The 21,051-nt window shown below is 40.8% G+C and overlaps 1 protein-coding gene across 2 annotated transcripts in view; it reads right to left on the bottom strand.

The window, feature by feature from the left end:
* NPAT (nuclear protein, coactivator of histone transcription) overlaps window positions 1-21,051 on the bottom strand; it is a 32,625-nt gene that overhangs the window by 2,080 nt on the left and 9,494 nt on the right. Inside the window, exons 6-17 of one of the 2 annotated variants that reach the window (XM_077808867.1) lie at window positions 20,604-20,831; window positions 20,002-20,083; window positions 18,571-18,703; window positions 15,864-15,955; window positions 15,689-15,776; window positions 13,649-13,745; window positions 12,959-13,084; window positions 9,965-11,638; window positions 8,307-8,422; window positions 8,121-8,229; window positions 5,922-5,979; window positions 713-1,859 (exon numbers count right to left, since the gene is read on the bottom strand). In XM_077808867.1, coding sequence (XP_077664993.1) covers window positions 713-1,859; window positions 5,922-5,979; window positions 8,121-8,229; window positions 8,307-8,422; window positions 9,965-11,638; window positions 12,959-13,084; window positions 13,649-13,745; window positions 15,689-15,776; window positions 15,864-15,955; window positions 18,571-18,703; window positions 20,002-20,083; window positions 20,604-20,831 — 3,950 coding nt within the window. Of the gene's footprint in view, window positions 1-712; window positions 1,860-5,921; window positions 5,980-8,120; window positions 8,230-8,306; window positions 8,423-9,964; window positions 11,639-12,958; window positions 13,085-13,648; window positions 13,746-15,688; window positions 15,777-15,863; window positions 15,956-18,570; window positions 18,704-20,001; window positions 20,087-20,603; window positions 20,832-21,051 lie in introns of both variants that reach the window. The other variant, XM_077808860.1, reaches the window with a different exon arrangement.

Below are 21,051 nucleotides of genomic sequence, written 5' to 3' on the forward strand. Positions count from 1 at the left end.
GAGCAGTGTAGTAGTGACTATGCACTGTATGATTCAGGGATTGTGGGAGTAGAGTGGGTTGCATTTCCAACTCTTATTTGTTTGTTCTGTGGCCTTGGACAAGTCCCTTTGTTTCTGCCTTAAGTTTCCCCATCTGTAAAATATGGACCATGCTTACGCAACTTTGTAAACCACTTTGAGATCTCTGGATGAAAAATATTATAGGACTAAGTATTACGAATTACAAAAGCTACAGAATGTATCTTGTCCCATCACAGTTTACATGGACTGCTTTAACACTTGATCTAGAGTAATGCCTTTGAAATTCACCATTGGCTTAAACTCCCAAGTTTTATTAAAGATAATATTTCAAATAGACAAAGTATGTCCGCTCCTGGGTCTATCACTGCACCGAGGCTGTGGGAAAGGGATTGCATTCCAGATCTCTCTTTTTATGATGAGTACGTTTCTAACAGGCTAATTTGACCTTCATACGCAGTTGCCAACAAAGTTATTGGGAGTTGCACCTATGTATGTGAGGTAGTCTGAATCCTAAGAAATATTTTGTTAGTTACGATGAAGAAAAGCGGGCTCAAGGAGCTATGACACTAAGGAATTCATTTAGTGGGTGTTGAGCTCACAGCTCTGTACCATCCAATGCTAGATACATATTGGGGCTAAAAAAAATTAAGTATTGACATTTTTAAAATGAAAAATTAATTTAGGTACTTGCCTTTATTTTCTTCTTTTTCACTGGTGTTGTAGAGCTCTGAAGTTCCTTTTTACTAGCAGAACGGGAGTTTCTCTCACATTCATTTAAGTCCTCCAGTTTCCTTTTTTTTGCTGTGCTTCTCACTGACCTGAATTGTTGTTTGTTGTCTTTCAGGGGAGTCATAGTATTAGTCCTTGCAATAGCAGCCCTTGATAGAATCATCAATGTGTGGGCAGCCATACTGACACTGTTTTCACTACCTGTTTCACTAGCCGGGCTGCAGGCAGGCAAGTCTGGAGTAGCAGGAGGGACCATTATTCTAGGGGTTGTGCTGTCTTCAATGTAACGTCTACAAGTTGGTGTCCTTACATTGTCTGAGATATCCTCTGTTTGTGTATCCCCAACTCCTGATGGTGTGCGGGGTACTGGTAAATCCCCATTTTCAACCACTTTGCTAGCAGGGCTGTGCCACTGAATGCCATGTAGCATCTCCACTGCTTGTTTAGTTAATGGACTTGCCAAACTAAGGCTATGGTTGGAAGGTTTTGTTTGGTCTCTTTTTGGCTCCTTTGAAGATAGGGAAACAGATCCTGAAGTTTTGCTGTTCACATTCGACAGTGATCCTTGTTTTTTGTTCTGTTCCTGCACCAAAGCAACAGTTTTCTCATTCCAAAGGCCGACATTCTTTTGGCCATTTGACAGTTTTGCAGCATCCTGGTTCTTTTGTTTTTCATCAACATCCCTTCTTAATTCATTCTCTTTATTCGCTGTTGTCTTGTGAAAGGGATCTAATGTGAGTCCTGCAGCCACAGGCCTTCTCTCAGGCTGGGCTTCTTTCACAGCTGCATTTCTACTACCGCCAACCTCAGCCTTACATAGAATTCTAGGCAAAGTTTTATCCTTCTCTCTTTTGTTGGACTGTGTTTTGACAGAGGCAGATGCAGTATTTGGAGGATTTTCATTCCTTTCTTTTTGTAATAAGCTCTTAGTATTTTGAACTTGAGTATTTCCTCCTGGAGTAGATAAAGCGCTATCAAAGCAAAGAACTCTCCTGTGGCTTTCATTCTGTTTGGAATTTGAACTCGTGGTCTCTGCTGGTACAGTAAGTGAACTCTCTTCCAATTTCCTTCCCAGATCTGCACAGGCATTCCTGTCTGAATTTCCAGTCCTGACAAATGTGATAGAAATATTTCAGGAACATAATTTTGATTTATATTATGCAAGTTTTTCAATCTAAGCTATTTCTCAGTGTTGTAAATATAGCTTAACATTTGCTCAGATTGCAAATGAAAATGCGTATTTGGGTGAGAGCACATATGAACCCTCTAAGGGCTGTGTCTAGTAGCATGTCCTTTGTTTTACTATGGGAACGCTGGTTTCAGAGTAGCAGCCGTGTTAGTCTGTATTCGCAAAAAGAAAAGGAGTACTTGTGGCACCTTAGAGACTAACCAATTTATTTGAGCATAAGCTTTTATGAGCTACATGAAAGCTTATGCTCAAATAAATTGGTTAGTCTCTAAGGTGCCACAAGTACTCCTTTTCTTATACGAACACTGAAATGACTGGATAAGGAAAAGAAGGGCATGAGTAATCAATGGGCTGATGAATCCAACAGAGAGAAACTCGGTGGATCATTGTAGTTCTTTTGTCATTTCAGTTCAACTTAAGATGAAGTACAGGACACACTGTGGAAACTCTCACTCTTCCTTTCAGGAACGGCAACACACTGCCCCCTTCGCAGGGTGCAAGTAGAATTTGTATGACTAAGGTGGATTAAGACTAGCAGAGGGTTGAATACTCCAAAACAAGGGGGTCTCAAATCTTGCCTCTGTGTTTCTCCATCAGATACAGAAGAAAGCACCCACCACTTTACATGTACAATAATAGAAGTGTATACATTGGTATATATGGATTTCATTGTAATCTTTTATTTACATCAACCTTTCTATGAAATAGAAAATTTAACTTACTCCATTTCCTATAGGTTTTCCTCCATCTTTCCAATGTGTTTTAACTGTCTAATTTTTCTCTTCATTCAGTACTTTAGAACACCAGACCCTTGCTAGAATGCAGGATTTGGGATCCATGCGTAGTACCGTGTTATAGCGGGGACCGCGTTAAAATAAACTGCAATTAAAGTAATTAAATTTGGGATCCATGGCTGCGACCACATTATATGCGAATTCACACTATATACACACACGTTCTAGTGAGGATTTGGTGTAATTTAGTCTGAGTACTCTTCACTTCCAAGACTTTTTTCTTCTGATTCTACTCTCAATGTATTGCCCTCCTAATTTCCTCCTTTACTCCCTCCCTCTTTCCCAGGTGGTCTTTTCAAACTCCTTCCTGCAAGAGTAGCAATAGGGAAGGCTAATCAGGGTGGACTTGATTTAAATCATCAGCTTTTCCATTTATACTTCCTTTTGAAAATAACTGAAGGAGCATTCTCTCATTGGCTGATATAACCATTAAAACATCTTGATTTACAACTAGAGAGCTTTTACCATAGATTGGGTACATCTTTTTGTTACCTAGGAAGGTACACTGTAACTACATACATTTATCTAAGCAATTATACAGTTTAATATTTTCATACTCTTATTAATTATACATTTTTAGTATGTTAGAAAATGATGAGTGAGGCTGCTCATTTACTAAATTAACTTTTTGTACATGATTTGTGTCAAGCTGCATTAAGATGGTAACTGGAATTTAATTAAACACACAAAACAGCATAAAAATTTATTTTTATTAAACAAAACCACCTTAAATGTTTTGATAAGACAGGTTTATGTATCCAAAACATATTTCACATTTACAACTAAATGATTTCTTAAATAGAGAGATTAACTATAGTCAGTGAATTAAACTGAATTCAGGTCAGCCTGGGAAAATTTTCAAATAAGCTGCCGTCACTGTCACTTAGGCATAAGAACATAAAAATGGCCATAATGGGTCAGACCAAAGGTCCATCCAGCCCAGTGTCCTGTCTACCGACAGTGGCCAATGCCAGGTTCCCCAGAGGGAGTGAACCTAACAGGTAATGATCAAGTGATCTCTCTCCAGCCATCCATCTCCACACTCTGACAAACAGGCTAGGGACACCATTCCTTACCCATCCTGGCTAATAGCCATTAATGGACTCAGCCTTCATGAATTTATCTAGTTCTCTTTTAAACCCTGTTATAGTACTAGCCTTCACAACCTCCTCAGGCAAGGAGTTCCACAGGTTGACTGTGCACTGTGTGAAGAAGAACTTCCTTTTATTTGTTTTAAACCTGCTGCCCATTAATTTCATTTGGTGGCCCCTAGTTCTTATATTATGGGAACAAATTCCTAGTCTCGCCTAAATTTCTTGAAAATGAGACAGCCTCCTAAATTACTTAGGCTGACCTATTGTGGCATATTTATAAAGCTTGATTTCAAAAGTTAGATGTTTTACCCTGATTTTTTTCTTTGTATAGAAAAGCAGCCTTTAACTAAAAACTTTTAACACAGGCTCATAGATTCAGCATATTTATTTTTTATTTAAAATATAATAATAAAGTTAGCTTAACATATTTGTATGAAATTCACATTTCTTTTTAAACAGGTGTATTTTTAATATGAAAAAAATTTATTTTTGTTTGAAAAATTATTTAAATTTAATTTTTATCTACCCTGCTGCTAATATTGAACTCTGGTCCTCTTCTCCTCTACCTGACTAAAATAAGGAGGAACATTCCTGATTCTAGCATCCAGTTATAATTATGAATTGACACCAGTTTTATTCTAAGAAATACAAAATTAACACCTTCTCCTCCAAGACCAGCCTAACATTCCTTCCCCTCATCCTTTAACATCTTAGTATAGTCTGGAAAATCAACTGTATGTTTAAAACCCTCCAATAAATGCATCTGGCACTCTCTCCTACCTCAGACTTTTTTAAAATCTGAAAATTTTCTTTGAAAAATCAGGATAGCAAAAACTAGCAGAGAAACAAATAGTATAACACTAGCCCAGTAATTTTAAAACTTTTCTTCTGGGGACCCAGTTGAAGAAAATTGTTGATGCCCGTGACCCAACAGAGCTGGGGATGAGGGGGTAGGGCTGGGGCTGGGAATGAGGGGTTCAGACTCTAGGCTGGGAGGGTGCTCTAGGCTGGGATTGCAGGCTCTGGGGTGGGGTCGGGGATGACGGTTTGGGGTGCAGGAAGGGGTTTCAGGTTTGGGAGGGGCTCAGGGCTGGGGTGTGGGGTTGGGGCACAGACTTACCTCCAGCAGCTCCCGGTCAGCAGCACACTCGAGGTGCAGACGCAGGCTTCCCGCCTGTCCTGGCACTGCAGACCGTGCTGCACCCCAGAAGCAGCCAGCAGCAGTTCCGGCTCCTAGGCAGCACACAAGTGGCTTCACGCGACTCTCGCCTGCAGGCACTGCCCCCTGCGGACGCCCTGCCTAGAAGCCGGACCTGCTGCTGGCCGCTTCCGGGACGCAGCACAGTGTCGGAACAGGTAAGGACTAGCCTGCCTTAGCTGGGCAGCACCGCTGACTGTACTTTTAACTTCCCGGTCGGTGGTGCTGACCAGAGCAAAGCGACCCAGTGCCTGACATGCTGCGACCCACTACTGGGTTGCGACCCACGGTTTGAAAAACAGTGCCCTCGCCCTGGGGTGGCCAACCTGTGGCTCTTCAGAAGTTAATATGCGGCTCCTTGTATGGGCATCGACTCCGGGGCTGGAGCAACAGGCGCCAACTTTCCAGTGTGCCAGGGGGTGCTCACTGCTCAACCCCTGGCTCTACTACATGCCCTGCCCCCACTCCACCCCTTCCCCATCCCCTCCCCTGAGCCTGCTGTGCCCTCACTTCTCTCTGCCCCCCACCCCCAGAGCCTCCTGCATGCCACAAAACAGCTGATTGGGAGGCGTGGGGAGCTGATGGGGGGCTGCTGACGTATTACTGTGGCTCTTTGGCAATGTACATTGGTAAATTCTGGCTTCTTCTCAGGCTCAGGTTGGCCAGCCCTGCCCTAGCCTATGGCTATCACCAACTGGCATGCAACCCTCTGTATCTGGGACCAAGGCTCTAGTTTAAAAACAGAAAATGTCAAGAGTTGGTAGGTACAAGAAAGGAGGAAAAGAACCACAAATAGTTAATTCACAAGTGTTTGTGAAGTTTCTTTCCCAAACGAAGTTACAAAGGAATCTGCAGAAGTTGAAACAAAGCAAGACTGAAGAAGTATTTATGCTAACCTTTGTACTCGAGAACTTGGATGGTTCACAGGCTTTGCTGTACAGCTTACCAGCTTTCCTGAAATGGTGAGGTGTAACAGTTAATAAATTGAAAATATCCAAACTAACCTTCTTAGAGCTGGTAGCATAGGAATATCCCACTTGTTCACACCACTTCACATGTTAAAAAAAATCAAAAGAGCAACTTGGTGATAATAGCTCCATAGTATGTTTTATAATTTTAATAGTTACTGGATTATGAAAATATCTGAAATGGAAAAATAGCACAGGTTGATCAATTAAGTGCCAACATACAGCTCCCAGTATACCATTTTAGTTAAAAAAACTTGGATGTATAAATGTAAAATGTCCAGGGGCAGGGAAAAAATTAAATTACCTTCAACTATCTTATTAAAATTTGCCATTTAAAGGAGCAATCCTTCGTAATGCAGGGAGAGAATTTATCCACATGTTTAAATATATAATTATACATAAAATGGGGGAAGGGGATTGCACTGGTACATTACATTTTTACAGTGTACATCTGACTATTGCTATTTAATAAAAACTGATAGCGTTACTCCAGGGGAAATTCTGCAGACTGTGTGCCCGCAGAAAATGGCAGGGAAGCTGCGTGGGCAGGGGGACGACCATGGCTGCAGTTTTGGGGGGGGACTGCCCCCCCAAGCAGAGGCAAGTCATGGCGGGGCACACAGGGTTATGTGCCACTGAGCCCAGAGCTGCTCAGCTGAAGGAGACTGCGTCCCTCTGGGTCCTAGTGCCAGTTGTGCTCCGCTGCTGTGTACTGGGAGCCTTCCTGTTTTCTGTGCAACAGGGAGAGCCTGTGGTGGGGCGGGGGAAGGGGGCGCGGGGGGAAGAGGCAGTGGAGAAGGAAGAGGGGGTGGAATGGTGCAAGGGGAGGGGAATGTGGGAGTGAGGCATAGGTGCTGGAACTGGGGGTGCTACCGCACCCCCTGGCTTGAAGTGGTTTCCATTATATACAGCATTTACTGTTTGGTTCAATGGCTCTCAGAACCCCCGCTATACAAATTGTTCCAGCACCCCTGAAGTGAGGGGAAGGGGATGAGATGGGGAAGAAAAGGGGATAGGGGAATTACAGGGGGAAGCGGGAGCCTGGCATGTGACATTCCCTCAGCAGCAGCTTGGGCTCCCCCATTAAGCAGGCCCATCGAAACCTCACCCTGATAAGCCCTACCCCCCTACACCTGGACCCCCCCGATGATCCTCCCCCCACACCCAGATCCTCCCAGCTGAGCCCTAATCACCTTCACCTGGATCCCCTGCATCTGGAACCTCCCCCTCAAAAGCACTCCTGTGCATTCAGATCTCCCACTGAGCTGCCTGCACCCAGACTGCCCCACACAGAAACCTCTCACCCCACACTAAGCCTCTCCACACTTGGATCCTGTTGGGCTGAGCCTGCCCACCCACACCTGGTGCACCTGGCACAGAGGGGCAGGGCCCCAGGGTGTTTATGGGGCAGGCCTGGCCTTTGCACTGTGTCAGGGTCGGGTGCAGCCTCACTGCCGAGTCCCTGTAAGGGGGAGGTGGGGGCTTCAGGGTAATCTCCCATCTCAATGAAGCCAGTGGCCTGTGCTCCCCACTACCAAGCTAGAGCCACATATTATTGACAAATAAAATTTGCAGAATTTTCAAATATGCGCATAATTTTTAATTTTTTGACGCAGAATTCCCTCAGGAGTACAGGTGGCTATTCTGCTTTACTTTTTCTATTTCAATGTGGTTTTGATCAGATCAATATTTATGGCAAGAATAAATTGGTTTTATAAAATAATTCAAATTACAACTGTAAATGCAGCCAAACAGGCGTAAAACATGAAGCAATCAATTCACTCTTCAGAGGAGTTATTTTGGCCACAGGTGGGTTCCTCTCTCCTCCCCCGCAACCACATATGTGACAGAAACATACTGAATGGCTACAATAAAAAGCTGGAAAAAACCACCCACGCTTGACTTTGAGCCTACAAAGATTTTGTAAGGCTGGCAGTTTTTTATTTGTGAACTGAGCATATCTGATAGGCAGTCATAAAACAACAAACATGAACTCCCTCAATGCCACTTTGAAAGTTGATTTTCCCAGAACACCACTTTAAAAATTTCACATAGTCAAATTAAATGGCTCTAGAAATTCCAATTTTTGTTGAGCCCTATACAGCTCAAGTAGTTTAAGCCCTGTACCTGTATTTGACTTGTTTCTTACTCCGGCGGTCTTCTGAGATTTGGGAGGGATCGGTATTTTAGGAACACTTCTGTTGCACACAGGATTTGCTATAGACATGTGTAGAACCTTCAAAGAATCAAAGTATCACATTAGGGCTTGTTTGAAAATTTTGAGAACATGAAGATTTATTAGTAACACTTTACCTGGTGGGGAGGTGCTGAGAAAGTATTTCCACTTTGTCCCACTACTGATACGGGGATCATCCCCACCATTCCTGGTAGAACAGGCTGCACTGGAGATGCAATTATAATGGCAGAACCTAAAAAAATAATAATTTTTATAGAATACAAATTAAAATATTTCAGTCAGAACAGAACAAATGGCTCCTGAAATTGGTCTTTCCCCTGGATAGTTTTGTAAAACCCAAGTGGGGAGGATGCTATTTCACAGCCAAGCTAGGAATGTTTACTATGCATTATAGATACTAGGCTATGAAGCTTCTGTGTGTCTGATGTGCAAGACACATAATACCGGAAAATTACTTTAGCAGACTAACTGTAAAATAAAGACTATGTAGAGCAGAGTTTCCTCTTCAGTTGAGTGACTGCACATACGACACAAAATTTGAATGGAGAAAAACATGCAGATTTTGAATAAGGCAAAACCACAGACTATACATAGTTCAAAAAACAAACACTAGTTAAACAGATGAACAGCACCCTGAAATTCTGCAAACTGGAGATATTTTTACACTTACCTCTGCCCACACAGAAATAGCTGCAGACCAGTGAAGGGATGACCATGAGTTACATTTACATTTTTGCAAATATACCTATCTAAATGTATGTTGATGGTAGCAAGTTAGTTTTAGATTTTATTATCTAGACAGGACTTACTTTATTGTTATTATTTGACATTTTAAAAATATTTTCTAAAAACATTGTACTACTTTAACTGTACAGGTATAAATATAGATCACCTTTATTCTGGTATAACTGCACCCACACTAGGGCTTTTATTGGTATAGCTATTTTGGTAAAAGTATCACACCCGTAAGCAAAATAACTGTACCGGTACAACTTCTGAGTGTAGACCAGGCTTTAAAGAAAACATTGAAATATGGCAGTCACTTGAGAAGGGAAGAAAATTACTATGATATAACTAGCTAGTCATTCAGTCTAAGACAAGTACCAACACCATGCAGGAAAATAGTTTAAAATACAGGAGTCTTACAAAGGACACCTAAGAGATTTATAAATAACTTATTATTAAAAGATGTATCTTCTGATTTGCTGCTGGATAAATCAATCAGAAGCATATATGACCCTCATTTTTCTATTTGAATTAAATGCGTCCTTTCTATTTCAGCCCATTTGTTTTATACTTAGTATTCAGAATTAATAGTTCTCTTACTGCTTCCTTTCTATTGGAGAGGGAGTACAGATAATAATCTGGGATATTAAGAGAAGTGTTTTGAAAGGCAGATAATCCGACATTTGAAAATTGTGCCCAGTGAGGTAGACAGTGCCACTGTTTTATCTTGGGATGTTTTAAGGAAAAGTTAACTAATCCTTCTGGCCTGAAAAAACCAAAAGATCCCTTTCCAGCATTATCATTTCTATAATTATGTGATATTTGCCCCGACAGGTCAGTTCAACTTTTCAAAGCAGTATACACTGTAGCTGGAAGTAAATGAAATAATAAATACACAAATATACTTACAAGTTATTTAAATGTCTAGTTAGTTTGAAGTGGTAGATAAACTGATTCTTAGATACCCCTTTACTTTTAATACATTTACAAGGACAAATGAAAAAGTAAGCACTATGTACATATTCAATGAATGCTTTAACCAAGTTACCTTGTGAAAAGTTTGGAGATACAGTCTGATTCATTGTAAACATATTTGATCTAGGAGGAGTCTGTAACTGTTGTGTTGCTGGAGCTTGGGCAGCAAGTGGCACAGAATTGCCAGGCAACACAACTACGTTAGATGGAGTTACAGTAGTGCCCAATGTGGTTGGATCAGTCACACAGGTTGCTATATAAAGGTTATTTGAATTGCCAAAAGCTGTGCTCGTTGCCGGCATCAACTGTATAAATCCCCCATCCTTGGAAAGATTAGTTGCATTAGCAACTGAAAAAACAGTGCAATCTTCATTCTGCATATTAGCTGTGGACACAACAGGGTCTTTAGGTCTGAGCACATGAAGATTCTGCTCGGCCAAAGCCGAGTCCCCAGCTCTTTCAGTCTCTTCTGAAGTTACACATTTGGACAGCCCCGTAGTTTTGGCTGGAGAAGATAGTATTATAGTTGGCAAATTTTCTCCAGTGATGCTGGAAACTGCATTGTTTAACTCAGTGTCAGATGAAATAAATGGGTCATCACTGATGATGATTTTGAGTGACACTATACTAGAAGGATCTACACCCATGAGCTGACTGCTAGAAGAAACACCACCAATACTTTTGAACTCAGTGCTAGACTCTTCTCTCAAGCATGCAGTTTCTAGTGGAGGGGTATGGCATGCTTCAGATACAGTAGGGTTACTTTCAGTGGATACTACAGAAATTTCTGTACATCCATCATCACCTGAAGAGAAAAATATAGTCTCAGCATCTCTTTCTGTAGACGATGAAGGTTCTTGCGTGTCCACTTGTGTTCTCCCAGAGTCTGATGACCCTGAAAGGAGACTTAAATCTTTTGTAGAAGGCTTATCAAGTGAATACTGATCACCTGGATGAGGTTTGTTGGAAGTATCTACAACTTCAAGCTGCAACTCCGTTCTCGTCGGAGCTGATATATTTACAGATCTTTCAACACAATCCAACACCATTTTATCTAGGTCTTGACCGTTAGAAAGGTGATTAGAATTTTGTTGTAAAGCAACAGGCAACATGGGTGTTTCTTTTGTTCTATCCTTTTCATTTGAATCTCCTGATTGACTACACTTGGATACATTACTTTTTTTTAGCATCACACTGTCATCAGGGCTCCTGTGAGAGGGACTTATATTTGTTTTTTCAGATAACGAAGTATCTGGCGATAAAGGACACTCACTTGTTCCAGGATATGTTCTGTTTTCAATAGTTATAGTATCTTCATCAAGTGAAGCCAAGGAACTCTGTGGAATATCAGAATGATCATACTCCAAACAGGGTGTAATCTGACCATTATGATTTAGTGTGTCTTTTTCAGTTTCCATAGCTGTTTGACTTTGGGATACTAATTCAGCTGACTCTTTATTACTGTAAGATTCCACAAAGTGTTCGTTTTGTTCAGTACCAGAATTCTGTCTTTGGTTAGAGTCAGTCAAATCAGGCACAGATTCAAAGGCAATTTCAAGCTCACCAATTTGTTCATCAGTTACTGTTTTAAGGTTATTAGTTTGTTTCTTCTGTTTACCGCTTCCATGGGACTGTTCACAAGTTACACTTTTCTTAGTGATATCATCATCATTGCTGTTCTTCGAGGCACACAATGCTTCTTCTGAATGATAATCTGTACAGGACCGAGCCTCTCTGGAATGATCACCTGCAAAATAGCAGTTGGGTTGTTTCAATATTTCTATAAATTTTATTATTTCAGCAAATTATTCTCTTACAAGGTGTTAACTGTCCATTAGTCACTGCAATGACAAACGGTTTCATAAGTGACATACTGAATGCAATATTTCCAGCATAATTCTTGGCCAGCAAAAACAATGACTTCTAGTTTTCAGTATTTATTTTGAAATTGACCCCAACTTTCTGGGCATTTTTCCCCTACCTTCCTTCATCTCCCATGCAATGTACTTTCCCCTCTCTCCCAATTTTAAAACTGATTAGAAGTTATATGAAACAGAAAGTTGGAGTGCAGAGGTCAGGCAGTCAAATGTTTAGTCTGTATAAACATTTTATTTAATTCCTTGGTTATAAGTATCTGGCTCACAGTCCCATCCCCCAGGCAAATTTAATCCCTTTTGTTGCTTGTCCCTCACAGTATCTTGTATGTTACCTGGTAGCACTCCACTGAATGGAAGATGTATATGATACATTCAGCAGCAGGTTAATGCTACTTAGAATATCTGATAGCAGTTAGGGCATTCAATATCAGTTTAAACCCACACATAGAAACTATGCTATCCATTTTAAACAAAATTCTATTAAAAATTACTGGTGATCACTTACCTGTATCAGGAAGTAACCTGAACTTGTAAGCTGAAAAGTTGCTTTTTACTAAGTTAATTGTTTGTTTTAAAACTAAGACTGAATAACTCAAAGGTACAATCATTTCCTTCCATCTCTCTTATTTGTGTTGTCAGTACCCCAATCACCCTGATTTAGATGCTAAGTCTATTAACACTACAGGTCTGCAGCTGGAGTTATAAGAGTGACAAAGTCTCTACATCCCTACAGAAATATGCCAAGTGGTATTTCAGGGGATCGCTAGATGAAACCTTAGTAAATACGTCATTAAACCAGAACACTACAGAATGGGGGAAAAGATTGCCATGGCTAGATATTATACAACAGTTTCTACTATGGAACTAAGATGCTCCCATAAAAACTGGGAGCATTTCTGTTTTAGATGAGAAGACAGTTTTGCAAGCACAGATATTTCAATTTACAATGCATGGGTGGACTGGTATGCCCATATATATTCCCAGCTTCAACAAGGCTCTGCATGGGTGCATCAGTCTCCCTATACACTGTAAATTGCAGGACTGAGGGATTATTAATTAAAATATAAAGCCATGAATTGTAGACAATCAACTGTGTAAGTATTTTTGTAATGGAAGAAAACCGATACTGGAATAGATTTTATAGAATGAATGTTGAATGAATGTAGATTTTATAGAATGAATACACTTACTAGCTTCTTGTGTTTCTAAAGAACTTTCAATTGTTTCCAGATTATCTTCATCCACCAACATTGTACCTTCTACTCCATTCTGACTGGAAATGGCATGAGGTGCATTTTTATTAGTCTTGTTTTTACCTATTTCAAATTAAAGCAGTAAGAAAATTTAAATAGACATTTCTGTCTCAAGTATATAAAATTTTCCGTTTAAGATTAAATGAGCACAGTTTAAATAAAAATTTGCAAATGTTCAGTATACGAGGACACAAAGAAGAACTATTCACTGATTCTCACTAGAGATCCATCAATAACTTGAAAACATTTCCATTTTTACTAAGTGCATTCCTGGAACCATACTGAGCAGACATAAGAAATAAAAGCTCCAGTTGAATAAAAAACAAAATAGCAAGACAAACATGATCTATATCCTCCTGTCAACTGAAAGCTAAAATGAAGATGAATGTGTAACCACTGACACACTACATAAAAATAATATTTACTTGAAATACTTGAAAGCGATCCATATGAAATCGAAAGAGATATTTACATGATGGCTAATCAGATTTGAGGGAATAACAGTATTAAGTCCACTTCTCCCTGTCTGCAAAGGTACTCTGCTGAATCAATTCTGCTTTTCAAGCAAAGTTTTGAACACGTCACCATTCTAGCCCATCCTTTACAGATGTGAAAACCCTAACCTACCAGGTTCAAACAGGTCAAAGAGTGCCTGAAAAGCTGGGTCTGACTCTGTCTGTTCCAGGATGTCCTGTATTGCTTCTTCTGACATGTGGATTTCATTCTGAAAAAATGGTAAAGTCACAGAGAACTGATTTACATAGTCATTTACATACTAAATAATGAGTATAGTAACTCCTCGCTTAACATTGTAGTTATGTTCCTGAAAAATGCTACTTTAAGCAAAATGATGTTAAGCGAATCCAATTTCCCCATAAGAATTTTTTTCACCAGACAAAAGACTATACACACACACACACAGTATAAGTTTTAAACAAACAATACTGTACACGGCAATGACGATTGTGAAGCTTGGGTAAGGTGGTGGAGTCAGAGGGTAGGATATTTCCTAGGGGAAGCCTTACTGCTAAATGATGAACTAGCACTCAGCTGAGCCCTCAAGGGTTAACATGTTGTTAACGTAGCCTCATGCTCTACAAGGCAGCACGAATGGAGGGAGGAGACACACCATGGCAGAGAGAGAGACACACCGTGTGAGAGAGAGGGAGAGACAGACACACACCACGTATAAGAGAGAGACGCGCATTGCCACTTTAAGTACGCTGAGCCCACTCTAAGTACATTGCCTTTTTAAGTAGATCAGCAAGTTGAGACAGCAGCTGCTGCCAGCAAGCTCCCTGTGTCCCCACCTGCTCTGTGGAGATGGGGTACAAGAGCAGGGGAGGGGGACACCCTGACATTAGCACCCCTCTGTCCCCCCCACTCTGCACAGGAAGCAGAAGGCTCCCGGGAGCAGTTCCAAGGCAGAGGACAGGAGCAGCACACAGCAGTGCGGGGGAGGGGACAGATGAACTGCCCGGCAATTGATAGCCTGCTGGGAGGCTGCAGCACAGGGAACTTAGGGGAGCTAATGGGGGGCTGCCAGTCCACCCTGGTTCCAAGCCCCCACCAGCTAGCTGCAATGGGCTGCTCTTCCTGCAAGCAGTGGACAAAGCAGGCGGCTGCCAAACGACGTTATAAGGGAGCACTGTGCAACTTTAAACGAGTGTGTTCTCTAACTGATCAGCAACGTAACAATGTTAACCGGGACGATGTTAAGTGGGGAGTTACTGTAAAATAAACAAGACAATAGGAAGCCACAAGACTGAAATGAGCTCCTGTGGTTGACCCCGACACCCAAACTTTTGAGAGAAGCCCTAGGAGTTGTTGCTCATCACAAAGGGCATGTCTACACTATGCTCCTTCTGTTGGCAGTGTGCGTCTTCACCAGGTGTGCTTCCACCTACTTAACTGTGTGGGGCTTGGTTGTGGGGCTCCAGCGGTCAGAGGTCTGACAGCTGGCACCCCCTCCCCTCCCAACCATGAGAGCGGAGCAACCATCATCAAGCAACCATCATCGGGGCACTAGAAAAGACAATTGCTACACCATGCCAACCCATATGGGGGCACCCCAGTGGTGAGTCAACCCTTCTACAATTCTGTTCTGTCCTAGTAACTGAAGAGGAAAATCAGCTGGTAGTGAAGCATAGGATTAGATGAGACTAAATATGCAGGCAGCTGACTGTATGACCTATGTTGTTTTTAATTCCTTTTTCCTCTGTTTTGTTCCAACTCTAAATAAAAAGACTGTCATAAGGAGGCTGTTGGTAAATATAACTGGTCACTGGTTCCCAAAGGGAGGGGTCCCTGGGACCCAAAACCCAGGTGACGGGGGTTGGTATACATGGGGGAGTGTACCCAGCTCCTGGCCTAAGAATGAAAGAATCAAAACATTCCACCTTGAGACAGAGAAGGGCAAGAGGCTGACCACCTGAGGAGAGTGCACTCAGATAAACAAGAAAGGGGACATTTAGCCTCATTACCATGACAGCTACTTAACTGACAACTTTGTAGCTTTCATAAGACAAATGTGAAAAAAGCACTGACTTCAAAGCAAGATATTTAAGCTAGGTTTTAGCAGGATCCCACTGTGTATGTGTGTCAGCCTGCATTTATACATAGCAGCTGTGGCTTTACCAGCTCAAACGTGAGATATTGCAAGTCTACCTGAAGTCCAAAGATTTCATCAATTGAGGTCTCCGGTTCTGCAGGACCACTGTCTGTCTGTTTAGGAATCTGAGCAACACTGCCCTCACTGGAACACAATTAAAAACAGTTAGTATAACATTCAGAAGTAAAACAGGTACACAAGATCAGGATATTTCATACATAAATTTATTACCTGCCCAAAAATTTGTTAATGTTTTCTGCAAGCTTCTCCTGAAGAGATTTGTTGCTCAGGATTTTCTCTCTGGCATTTTCAATGACCAATTGCTACAAAACAGTTTTAAAGTGGTCAGAATTATATTTTTTATAATGACTAGAAAAGGAACATCAATTTCCCATTTACTAGTAAGATCAGCTTCATGTTCAGGACACTAACAGTTTGAATACACAGAAAAGACTCATAATAATGAGGAAGTTTATCATAACTACTACTGTAACAGACATCTAGTGAGAAGGATCCTAGCAGCCCACCCTAACCCAGGCCCAACTCCATCCTGCAGAGACAACAAGATCAGAGAGACCTTTGGAGTTTCTCCATGCAGACATCTGTTCCAACTGCTTTTCATGGTAGACACCACCTGTCACCCATACAAACTCACCCTTGAGAAAAGTTTATCTCCTTGGCCATCTAACATCACATGCTGCCCAGAGACACCCAGATCTAAGCCTACATGACAAGTGCAGTGTCTGGACCATATCCAGGCCTAACTAAGCACTCATTGACAAAGATCTGTATGGGGCAGCACATGGCATCCTTGAGCACTGTCTCATCTTGCCCTGAAAGGGCAGATTTAAACCAGACTAATAACTGACTTGTCTGTTAATGTTGAGGTTTCTTGAACAGCGGCTAAAAGTGCTTCATCAAGGGTTACCACATGTCCTCTCTAAGGAAAGCATTGAAAACTCCACCAACAGAAGCCCCAGTATTTTTTTCCCCACTGTGTAATTGAGGATTATTGTAGAGTATATGATCAAAGGGAAGAGATAAGATTGTACATACAACTTTAACTGTACTTCCTGAGTTTCAGCCTCTTACCACGTAACCTTACCACCTCAACATAGTTTTTTTTTGGTAAGAAATTACTAGGTTGGTTTGTTTCATTTTAAAAAGATGGGGAGCGGGAAAGGAACTTAAGTAGTTTCACTCTCAGGACCTCAAAGTATGGCTTGCTTGCAAAAAGTAGCAATAATGCCCATAAGTCTGCAACTATTTTTCTTGATACCACCAGAATATTTTTTTCCAATATAAAAGAAAATTTCCTACAACTTTTATTTACTGAATCACTTTACAGCCAAAATGACTGAAGAATAATGTTGAAAGTTGGCACTAGGTGTTGCAGAGAAATTTGGTTTTACTTTGACCAAGTTATGACCCTTTAGAAATTGCATGTTGCACATGAAAAGTACATTTTGCAGAGGGTTTATATCACTAAACTTATTAAGCATACAGCTAAAAAACCCTGTGTTGTATATGCATGTGCAACAACAGTTGCAGAGTGAAAAGCATATCGGCTGTGACAACCTTTCTAATAAGAACCCTTGACTGTGGCCCCACTGAACTTTATAAGGTCTGAGGAACTCCTTCTCTGACACACCTTAGGAACCTCCAGAAATGTGCAGGAAAGAGATCTCTCCTACAGACCTGTGCTGCATGGAACAGGATTCTCCCCCGCCACACAAATGTACGTACTTCCTTCATATTCAGATGCCTGAACCATTTTTGCATAAGCTTTCAAAAACAACTAAAAGTTTGAACTTTGAGCAGACTTATCAAGACTGGAAAATTTCAGCCTGAAGCATCAAACGATTATGAATGACTGAAACCCTAGTGTCAGATTTAACCTTAACTATAGTGGTGGCTCCTGCTATAATTACTTTAAGAGAAAGCTGTTTGGGGTCAGAATCAAAATTTTGATTCTGGTTCCTATTTTTAACCTAGTATCAAACTATCATTTATGGAAGATATGTACTTTTAAGAAACCCAGTCAAACAGGGAGGACTAATCAGTCTTTTAATAAGTTGCTTATCATAATTACAGTAACTTAACGTCCTAGTTATATTCTTGAAAAATGCAACTTTAAGCGAAATGATGTTAGCAAATCCAATTTCCCCATAAGAATTAATGTAGATAAGGAGAGTTCAGTTCTAGGGAAATTTTTTTTGCCAGACAAAAGACCTTATAGACATATATAGTACAAGTTTTAAATAATTTTAAACCACCAATTTAATACCATACTCACCAATGATGATTGTGAAGCTTGGTTGAGGCAGGGGTGTAGTGGGGTCGTGGGATTGCCCCGCTCTGCCTGCCGGGCGTTCCAGCGAGGAGCGGTATTGGAGCATGGGGGCTTACCCTGTTCTGCCCGCCCGGGGCTCCTGCTGGGGAGCAGGGTGGGAGCACGGGGTCTTGCCCGCTCCACGGCTGGAATGCTGGGCAGGCAAAACAGGGCAAGCCCCCCGCCCCAACCTGGTCCCTGGCAGGAGCACCAGACAGGCAAAGCAGGGAGAGACAAACCACATTATAAGGGAACACTGCAGGACTTTAAAGAAGTATGTTCTCTAATAGGTCAGCAACCTATTAACAAAACATCGTTAACCGCGACAACGTTAAGTGAGGAGTTACTGTATTCTGAAAATCCGGTAGCAGATTCAGTGCTTTGGATCTAAGATGTAAGACTGATGATTTTGAATTGGGTCATCATGCACTTAACTACCTAGTGAGTATGGCATGGACATTCTTTGAATGAATACTGGCTTGGCTACAGAAGACATGGAGCTTTTTAAGTTGTCAGAACACAGTGACATAGAGCACTCCTTTCTACTCTATCCTTACCAATACAAGTCCTTAAAATGAAACTGCGGTGTTTTGTTTTTATACTTACAGGGAAATTGCCCTCTATGAGTTCCTGGAGGGGTTCACTCTCTTCTTCCACTACCACCACACTAGAGTCCTGAAAATTTCTACTTGTTGAATGAGGTCCAGGTGATGCAATACTTTTCTTCTTCTGAGATTCACTGAAACATTTTTGGAAGTTTATGCCATATTTTGCGAAAATGCATTCTTTGTAAACAATGTTGGGAAAAGGTTCTGTCCACAAGAGGTTACTGACTCATGCCATAAATAAATACTTCCTCTTCCAACCTTGCAAGTAGAAAATTTTAACCAATAAAAACTGAACTGCATATTTGTAACGAAAAACAAAAAATAAAACAATTTTAATTGTGTTATCTCTGCGTAGTCAACTATCTGTCTTATGTTAAACAAGACACCCTATACTTAATCTAGGATATCAGGTCAATTATCACGTACATAAATAAATTAGACGAATGGGCAACATGATGAGAAATTAACTTTAATGTCCACAAATACAAGGTAATGCATGTTGGAGGGGAAAAAAATAAACTGCTTATATACCTTAAAGGGCTCTAAATTAATTATATTAACTCAAGAAAGGGACTTGGGCATCACTGTTGACAGTTCAATGGAGACCTCTGCTCAATGAGCTACTCTGGTCAAAACAGCAACAAGATGTTAGGTTACATAAGGAATTTGATGGAGAATAATACAGAGAACATTCTAATGTCTATATTTAATAAATAGTGAAGCCTCATCCAGTCACACTGTGTGCTGCACTGATCATCCCTTCTCTAAAAGGATATTGAAGAATTAGAGTGGGTTCAGAGAAGAGTGACAAGGAAGATCAAGGATCTGGAAAACCTCTTATACACACAGAATGAGAAGACTGGGATTCTTTATATTAGAAGAGAGACATGATGAGCATATAAAATAATAAATAGTCTAGAGGAGGAAAACTGAGAAATTCTGTCCTCCCTGTCTCATAACACAAGAACAAGAGGCCATTTCAATCAAATTAAAAGGTGGGAAATACAAAGCCAATAAAAGGAAACACTTCCACATATTTAACTGGACAGTGGAACTCATTTCCACAGGAAGCTGAGTCCAAAAGGTTCTCTAGATTAAAAAAATCGATTGGATATTTATATGTATATCCAGTTATCATAATTAATGCTAACAAATTTTGGAAAGTATATTAAACCTCATCCTTCAAGGTTTAAGCTTCTCTAACTACTAGAGATCAGAATGAGATCTAGTTGCAGGGTAGGAGGGCAGATTTCCCCACATCTATCTACTGCGAGGTTGTTATACCGACCTCTGAAGCATCTGGTACTGGCTACTGACAGATACAGCATTAGATGGGCCTTGGGTCTGATCCAGTATTGCAATTTTTATGTCCCAAAGAACCTCATGTTCAAGTCAAGCATGTTGCACAAATTATAAAAGGAACATTCACCTTTTTCGTCTTCCTGGAGATAGCAAGCTTGAATTAAATTTTCGTTCTTGAGGTCCAGGAACTAGAATATGTATGGGATCTCCTGCTTTAAAAAAGAATATGGGTGACACCAACATCTTTTCTAATGAAGCTTCTTAAGGCACTAAAGAAAACTGGGACTGCATATTAATATCCCAATCAGTATCCAATTCCAATCCCCACCCCTCTTGTGAATAGATTACATGTCATTTGGTATCACCATACAAAGCACAGCATTCTATTTACAAAATCCTGACAAAAACATGCAGATACGATTCAAGTTGCTAACCTTCTTTTCTGGGGATGTTAGGCGCATGTGGAAGGATCTGAACACAAAGGATCTGAGCCACCAACATACATAGAGCCATAGCCAATATGCAAATTAAAAACAAACAATCTCTTCATTGTGCAATCTTCTTATTCTTAATGTCTGACTTGGTCTGGACACCAGTAAGAATATGCAAAGCAGGAATTTCTCAAAGCAAGCTATCATTTGTATAAGGTGACTATTATACATTATAAAATAATTCCACCTGTATACATACATCGAATAAATAAAAAAATCAGTAACACATTTTACTTACCGCCGACATTATTTTCCTGTGTTTGGGCCTGGTGTGCAAACAACATATTCAATCTTGGCTGTGACGCATTTTGATTTACTGCTGGTCTGTGAATAATTGGGGTAGTTGTCATACAAGAGGAATTAAGTTGTCCTGACTGGTGGGCTATAGACAACAATCCTGAGGTTGGAGGAGCTGACTGAAGTATTCTCTGCCTTTTCATTTCTGCAATTCCACTTCTTGTACGTGCTGAGGAAAGTTAAGGCTACAATGAGATCCATTATTGGATATTTTCAAGAGGCAGTTGTTTTTCCAGGCAATAGTCACCATTACTTGAAGATGTAATTATGGGCACCCCAACAGGGCCAACTGCTCTTTTAGCAGGGAGGGAGACAAGAAATGGGGACCACAAGTACAATAGCTTCTGCAAGAGCTTGTCTGCACACAATTTTTGTATGGCTTTAACTAT

The sequence above is a fragment of the Eretmochelys imbricata genome, chromosome 1, assembly GCF_965152235.1.
Source record: "Eretmochelys imbricata isolate rEreImb1 chromosome 1, rEreImb1.hap1, whole genome shotgun sequence".
NCBI classification, from domain to species: domain Eukaryota; kingdom Metazoa; phylum Chordata; order Testudines; family Cheloniidae; genus Eretmochelys; species Eretmochelys imbricata.